General features: G+C 38.5%; 2 protein-coding genes and 1 non-coding gene across 3 annotated transcripts; 1 reads left to right on the top strand and 2 right to left on the bottom strand.

The window, feature by feature from the left end:
- Positions 1-226: 226 nt before the first annotated feature.
- On the bottom strand, positions 227-318 carry trnar-ucu (transfer RNA arginine (anticodon UCU)). Its single transcript is given in 2 exon segments — positions 227-262; positions 282-318. It is a non-coding gene; the product is annotated as a tRNA-Arg (tRNA).
- A 254-nt stretch (positions 319-572) lies between these two features.
- On the top strand, positions 573-5,092 carry bag1 (BCL2 associated athanogene 1). Its single transcript, XM_008287674.1, has 7 exons — positions 573-677; positions 2,394-2,522; positions 3,065-3,147; positions 3,223-3,336; positions 3,436-3,543; positions 3,634-3,696; positions 3,803-5,092. Exons 1-7 carry the CDS (start codon positions 641-643, stop codon positions 3,890-3,892), a joined length of 624 nt encoding a protein of 207 aa, XP_008285896.1. The 5' UTR covers positions 573-640; the 3' UTR covers positions 3,893-5,092.
- A 14-nt stretch (positions 5,093-5,106) lies between these two features.
- Positions 5,107-7,643, bottom strand: myl12.2 (myosin, light chain 12, genome duplicate 2). Its single transcript, XM_008287675.1, has 4 exons — positions 7,544-7,643; positions 6,379-6,588; positions 5,909-6,070; positions 5,107-5,644 (listed from the first exon to the last, which is right to left on the bottom strand). Exons 2-4 carry the CDS (start codon positions 6,560-6,562, stop codon positions 5,472-5,474), a joined length of 519 nt encoding a protein of 172 aa, XP_008285897.1. The 5' UTR covers positions 6,563-6,588; positions 7,544-7,643; the 3' UTR covers positions 5,107-5,471.
- Between the last annotated feature and the right edge of the window lie 274 nt (positions 7,644-7,917).

Raw genomic sequence — 7,917 nt, forward strand, 5'->3', positions numbered from 1 at the left:
CTTTGTCATACAGCCCACTGTTTGTGCATCTCAGTTTTGTTTGTAGTTCTGACTCAAGCCCCTCACATGGGTGGCCTTCATTCAGGGTGCCTCTCTGTTGGTTTGTGGCTTATTTTTTTTCCCCCCTTTCAGTGAGTTTTACTTCTCAAACACTTTTTGACGCAAATATGATTCCATATTATTGCAACATATACATTAAGTTACTCAGGCGATGGCCTTAAAAGTCCGACTCTGGTGGGACTCGAACCCACAACCTTTGAATCACCTCTCAAGTGCTTGACTAGAAGTCCAATGCGCTATCCATTGCGCCACAGAGCCAGCTGGACCGTATTACTGTACTGTGACATCAACTTTCTGATACTCCGTGCTGAGGTAACGCTCTGCTTCAGACACTACACATGGCACCGTGTCTGGTTGCCCTTTAAGCGTATTTAAAAAACATAATGTATACTAAGTATGATCAGTTTTGTGTGTAACTATTTTGTTAGTATGTGTTGATTCGTCATTAAAGTTTTAATTCATAAAATAAATATTCAATGAAACTGGTTCCGGTGCGTCCCGGAAGTAGTTAGCATCAGCAACAGTTAGCAGTGCATAGCTGTGCGGTTCATGTTGTGAGTAAAGGACGCTAAAAAGCAGAATGTCTGAACAAAGGATAACTGTGACAGTCGCATACGGTAATAAGACCTCCCATTATCTTATATATGTTACAGTGTGTAAACGGTAGAGACAATAAATAAACATCGACCATAGCCAGGAAATACTTAGCTGATGTAGCTCTTAGCAAACATTTGCGAGTTAGCTTCAAGTTAGTTCCGCTGAATTAAAAATGAAGTCATTCCTAAATAAATTGTTGCCCTCCGATGAATGCACTACGCTCACATCAAACTTAACATTTATGTCATACCTGCATATTTATCGATCAAATACACGTTAGTTACTGGTGTTGTGTTAACAAGAAACTGCCGTCTGTGAAAGCAATTATTCGAATATGTGCATTATTTTACCTGCGCTGTGCCTTAAATCATAATCCGTCCAGTTGTTTTTACGGATTGAATTAGCTTTAAAGGACCGATTCAACTCCAATAATACAGTTTACCACTTGTCAATACGTAAATGAAGCCTCTGTATTGTGGCTGCAATGATACTTATGCATCGAAGTGACTTGATTTAATTCACATGGAGTATATTTAAGTGTTATAACCCATAGGATAAATGCAGAGGAGGTCATTTCTTTATTTTATATATAAAACCCAACTGCAGCTTATGTTTATTATCATTTTAGTAAGGATATTATAGATACCAAACATACAGCCTAAACACGGACACTGTACTACAGTATTGCCTGTAATCTAAAATTCTTTTTTTTTTTTATTAAACATATATCTCATTTTCTTTATTTTGCTGACCTAAATATTATTTATTGTAAAGAAATGTTGTGCACCATTTAGTTCTGATGAGATCAGTTCAACTTAAATAGATAATAAGACACACAGCCTGCAAGTAATCTACTTTTCGGACTTTGAGAAAAAGTTAAAAATCTAACTTATATTGTTTTAATTATAAAAGTGTTAGATTTAGCCAGCTGTGCAAAACAATGTTTTGAACTGTTCAGCTGGTGACAAATTCTCAACCCCTGAGGTGATCCACAGCCTGGTCAGGTGTGGCTTTAAGGGACAATCATCCGATAGTGACCAGTGAACAGACACACCTTTGACCCGTGACTATAAAAGGCCACCTCAAAATGCAGCTTCATTCAAATGACACAATGCCACAGATGACAAGAGCGGCTGCTGGATGCTGGCATGTCAGTCAACCAGGCGCATTCTCCCTGTTTCAGATAATGTGATCATGTCCCCTAAAATTTCTGCCAACTTCGCCAAAACCCTTTGGACAGCATTCCACAAGTCAGCAGTGACAAACTCAGTAACTCCTTGTGTCGCAGATGTGCAGCACTATACAATGTAAATGGTTGATATTCACCCTATTGTGCATACTGTGTTGTCTCCAGACGTAAATGGTCTGCACTTATAGAATGCATTTCTACTTTGGTGGTACTCAAAGCCCTTTACAATGTGTTTCTTGACATCCATTCTGTTGTAGAGATACTGTATGTTGAAACAAATGCTTAATCCCTTATGATTAAAAAATTAGATAGTATTTAATATCAAATAAAAAATATGACATGCTTAATTTATTTTTTTGTTCAGCATAGTGAAATAACTGAAGCGTAATTCAGGGTTTACTGAGGCTATATGGTGAAAGTGATAAATCTGAGAAATCCTCTTTGGTCCAGAAAAATTTCACTCTCGCTGCTTAAAAAGTAATCATCCCACCTGCTTGTGCTCATATATTCAGAGTTGCAGCTGTATTTGTTTTTCCTCCCTCTCCAGGATCCACTAAGCACAGCATCACACTACCAGGCCAAGATGACGGCAAGGGTCCCACTGTTAAAGACCTGTCTGATGCTCTCACTCAGGCCACTGGAGTCCCATCTGCCTCACAGAAACTCATCTTTAAAGGTTGGACTGTTTGTTTTTCTTCTCTTTCACCAGCAAGTGAGGATGAATTTCATATTATACTAGTGAATCTCAAAATATGTGAACATCATAGAAAAATTTAATTCAAAAAGGTAACTTCTGGATTTTCTATGTTAATATATATGAAGTTAAATATTTCAAGCTTTTTTTTTGTCATTTTAATTTATGGCCAGTATTTTAAATGATTAGAATATTTCTTAAGATTAATCCCAAAAAGGATTTACAATATAGATATGTCCAACTTCTGAAAAGTATGTTCATTTATACACTTAATACTTGGTTGGGGCTCCTTTACCATGAACTACTGCATCAGTGTGGTGTGGTATGAAGCCGATCAGACTGTGGCACTGCTGAGGTGTTATTAAAGCCCAGGTTTCTTTGATGGCAGCCTTCAGCTCGTTTGTATTTTTGGGTTGGGTGTTTTTCCATTTTCCTCTTGACAAAACCCAATATTTTTCCAGGTGTTCTAATTTTTTGAGATGCTTAGTATAACTAAACTTGTCTTTTTCATCCTGCTGTTCCAGGGAAATCACTAAAAGACATGGAGGAGAGTCTATCCAGCTATGGAGTTAAAGAAGGCTGCAAACTCATGATGATTGGAAAGCGAGTAAGGCCTTTACATGTGCAATGTCTCTGATATGTCTGTTCACGTAATGAAATACTGACAATAATCTACAAACAGAACAGTCCCGAGGAAGAAGCTGAACTGAGGAAGCTGAAAGACATCGAGAAGTCTGTGGAACAGACAGCTAAAAAGCTGGAGAAGGTAGATGGGGAGTTGACTGGCCTAAAAAATGTAAGCAATCAATCATGGCTTCAAAGCTAACATTCCTGCATTGGGTTGCCATTTTCTGTAACATATTTATGTTTAAATTTTGGTCATTTTGTTTCACAGGGCTTCCTGGCCAAAGACCTTCAAGCAGAGGCGCTGGGTAAACTGGACCACAGAGTGAAAATAGCAGCTGAGCAGTTTATGAAGATCCTGGAGCAGATAGATGCTATGGTAATTTATTTTGGTGTTAGGTGCTCATTTTTAGTGACTGCTTTATTAATGTTATATAAAGAAAACAGTAAACTGCTTCTCTTTTCACAGAGTGTCCCAGAAAATTTTAATGACTGCAAAACGAAGAAAAAGGGCCTTGTAAAGACAGTGCAGGTAAACCTATATTTGATCTTTTTTTTTCCTGTTAACAAAACTTTCTTGCTGTAATTCAAAATAATATTGAACATAAATAATGAATGCCTTAATTTTATATCCATAGGATTTCCTGGCACAGTGCGACAAGATCGAGGCTTGCATATCAGACCACCTATCAAAGATCCAGTCGAAAAACCTTGCCCTGGCAGAGTAGTTAGGTCTCCCTCATCACGTGCTATATATTGCTCTGTGAGCAATTTCAAAGTATACAGAGAGCTTCAGGTGTGAAGCTCATCTTGGTTTATTTATTGTTGGTGTGATGTGTAGGACAAAGTCTTCATCACAAAAGTTCCTGTGAAAAGAAGGATGCTGGCAACAGATTGTCTGGATTAAAGACAGGTATGAAGTGTTGAAACCACAGACACTCTTTGAAAAGATCAGAGGTGCTTTGACCTGCAGCAGATTATGTAGATACCTTCAAACATCCAGTCCCAATGGTGAAGAGAATCGCCAATACCAAATACCCATGGAAAATTCACCTGTGTGTCACCTGTTATCTCTCAAACTGTACAATAACAGAGAGAACATGTTCTTCTCTCAGTGTGCACCTTATGGCCAAAAGTATATGGACTTCCCAACATTGTACCATGTTGAAATTCCAAAATAATACAGATAATCTACATTAATAGCTGCATCCACTCTTGTGGGAAAGCTGTTTTCAAGAATTTGCTAACTCTGTTCAGTCACAAGAGCAGTAGTATGTTGAGTAATATTCTGTGGGGTTCTTGTCAATCTCAAATGTGTTGGATGCGATCAGAAGCTGGTCTCTGTGCAGGCCACACAAGTTCATCCACGCCACCTGAACATTCAACATGGGGTTTGTTGATGTGAGGGAAGGGATCTACTTTAAACTAGGACTTAAATCATATTTGATCATCACTGAGTATTTTAACTTTGACTAAAAATGTGAAACATTTCCAATGTCAGCCTTACACTATTGAGCTTCTGCAGCTTTTCTTCATATCACAAATGGATATCTTTGGATTTTAGAGTGCCAGTCTCACAAAAGCAATGTGGTGGCTTTTAAAAATGTTATAAGCATTTTGGACAATATAATTACATTTTATTGACCAAAGAATAAAGTGATTAAAAAAAGAATAGTTTTTTTGTAGCCCTATCCCATAAAATTAAAACAGCCTGCAGATGACACGGTGCTGTCCACATACTTTTGGTCATATGTTGCATTTATTATTCTAAATCATCGACAAACTTTTGTTAAATCTAGCATCTGATCCCATGTGATCATATGTCTTTGAAACTTGTGTGGAACTGTAAATTGCTTTAAACCATCACTCAGTCTGACACATCATATCCATGTTCCTTTGTTTTAAAATAAACCTTTTTGAAAAGTGAATAGAGCCTCATTGATTCATCTCAGAACACAATTTAATCGCAAAACTTTAAATGTCCTACAAAATACAACTGATTCAGTCACAATAACAGACATCGTGTGTCAGATTATTTCCAGCTTGATCCATGAGGGCCCGTTAATACATTTTTTCTAACTTCTATAGACCCTTTAGTGGTGTTATCACAGATGTGCAAATGAGCTTTGAAAGTAGGGTTGGAGGGGGGTCCAACAAGCAGCTTAAACAATTGACCTTCAGTAGGCTATACCACAGTGAAGCTTTGCCATGAGCCAAATTACAGGATATAGCTGTTCTAACTGGAATGGAAACCCATTAAAGATACACATGAAGTACAGAATAAACCTCGTAGAGTGCCGCCCGTCACTAATCGTCCTTGTCCTTTGCACCGTGTTTTAGAATACGTGTGAATGCTACATAGTTGAAGTTGCCTTTCTTGTCAATGGGAGCCTCACGGAAAAGCTCGTCCACCTCCTCATCTGTAAACCTGTCGCCCATTGTAGTGAGCAGCTCCCGCAGGTACTCTTCCTGAATCATACCTGTAGGGAGAAAACATTTTTCACATGTATTTAGGGAAGATACACATTTCAGATTAGTTCAAATTAAAATGCTAATGAAAATAGCTAGACATGACAAAAGTGATGCCATGGATGTGTCGTATTTAAGAAAACCTTAAAAACAAGCACATGTACTGACAGCACTGGTTCTGGAGACAGACTGACAAACTCCATCACAAGGTACAATCTACATTCAAACTGCGTGGAAAAATTTCCATCCATCTCACATTTAACACTTGAACTCACCTGTGCCTTCCTCATCAAAGCAAGCAAACGCGTTGCGAATGACGTCCTCTGGATCCGTGCCGTTCAGCTTCTCTCCAAACATGGTCAGAAACATAGTGAAGTTGATTGGGCCTGGTGCTTCATTCATCATGGTCTCCAGGTACTCATCTGTGGGGTTCTTACCTGTGAAAGGCAAAAGGACAGACTGGCTCTAATGCACTATCCACGTTTAGATCATCTATACAAAAAAACACCTGCTGGCAGATGTTTTTTCTTTCCAGCTTCCATTTCTTTGTTTTCAATTTTAGCCAAATTACTCTTTAAGTCACTTAAAATCCTACTTGAGGGGATGGTTGTTACTGTAACTTCCTGCAAAGCTATCTATCTAGTAACATCAACTTTAAATCAAAGCTACATTGTAATTTGTACTGTATTTGATTTTGCAATTTACTTTCAATCACTGTTTAAATGTGTGTAAATGTGAAGTCCACCTAATGAGGCCAGCATATCATGAAGGTCTTCTTTGTCGATGAAGCCATCCCTGTTTTGGTCGATCATGTTGAAAGCCTCCTTGAACTCCTGGATTTGAGACTGATCAAACATAGCAAACACATTGGAGGTGGCACGCTGGGGACGCTTCTTGGTGTTCTTCCCCTTGGCCCTTTTGCTTGACATGTTGACGTCTGGTAGGTTCCCCCCTCCTACAATGCAGATGGCAAGAAGGCTGTCAGCTTGGCCTAAGCATATGATCTCCTGTAAAATCTACAACATGAATGTATTCGTCATATTTATTTTGATGGCATTTTGTTTGTTTCTTTAGATTATTACCAGTCTGTCTAATGACCTATAAATTGGACGCATCTGATGACATCTGTTTGGACGACCAAGCTCTGGCTTGTGTCCAGACAGAGCTACAACCGACACAAGATGTGTACAAATGATAACAAAAGCAATTAGATTGGCTTCATGGTTTAAATTCTGTGTGGATGCAGATGAAACTAATGAAAAATAATGTATATTCCTCAGTGTTGACCTCAAAAATTAACATTTATGTCAGTGGTAAAAGACATGGTAGACAAAGTATTAGATTCAGTCTGCTTAATAGAATTTCTGAGTGAAAATATCCTTACTTTAAATGTCTATCGTTTGAGTCCAGTTTAGTCAAGTATTGAAAGTTTAACAAAAACAAAACACTGAAACTACGTTGCCGCATATGTTAATTTTTAAGCTATATGTTTGTGGCCATCTGTACTGGATTGGAATGTGTATAAATAAAACAATGAAGTGTCATGTACCTGCAGGAAACTAGTGTCATTTCAGGATGACAACACAATATGCTGGCGTTCCCCTGCCACATATTAGCTAACAACAACGAATGAAATGAAGCCAAATTACCATCAAATTGTTATTAATGTGTGAAAATTCTTCCCAGTATGTGTGCTGTGACACAAGTCTGCTGTTCAGCAACTCCACACAGCGTGAATAAGGCATTTTGTTGATTAGCCAGCTAGCCCACATCTGACCTACATAACTGACTGACCAGGCTAGCTTCAGCGAGCGAGCCGAGATTAATTTACGCTGAAAACGTGAACCTTTCGTTTCCTTAAATCATGTGGCCTAAATACGCGCTGGACAGATTAAATATATGTCACCCACCTTGGAAATGAAGCAGCAGTTAGAGCCTAAACGCTGTGCACAAGGCTACCAGAGCATCCACAGACCGATCAACAGGGACCATCAACGTTTTAGCTCCTCGTTCCCTAACTGACCAATCAGAGCGCAGCCGGAAGAAACCAACAGTCTGGAATGTACCATGTTGTCAACTCTACTTCCAATTGGTGTTTTGCATTTCGTTAGGTAAATCAATTAATATGTGAGGGAACTGACAACCGACAACCGATCGTGAGAGATTTTACAACCTGCATCACCTGAATTTAATTTCAGTTGAACTTATTTTGACCTGAAAACCTGAAAAGACATGAACTCTTCAAAGATTGAACATCATCTACACATGCAGAAATATACATATA

The sequence above is a fragment of the Stegastes partitus genome, unplaced genomic scaffold (genome assembly GCF_000690725.1).
Source record: "Stegastes partitus isolate 25-593 unplaced genomic scaffold, Stegastes_partitus-1.0.2 Scaffold513, whole genome shotgun sequence".
Taxonomy (NCBI): domain Eukaryota; kingdom Metazoa; phylum Chordata; class Actinopteri; family Pomacentridae; genus Stegastes; species Stegastes partitus.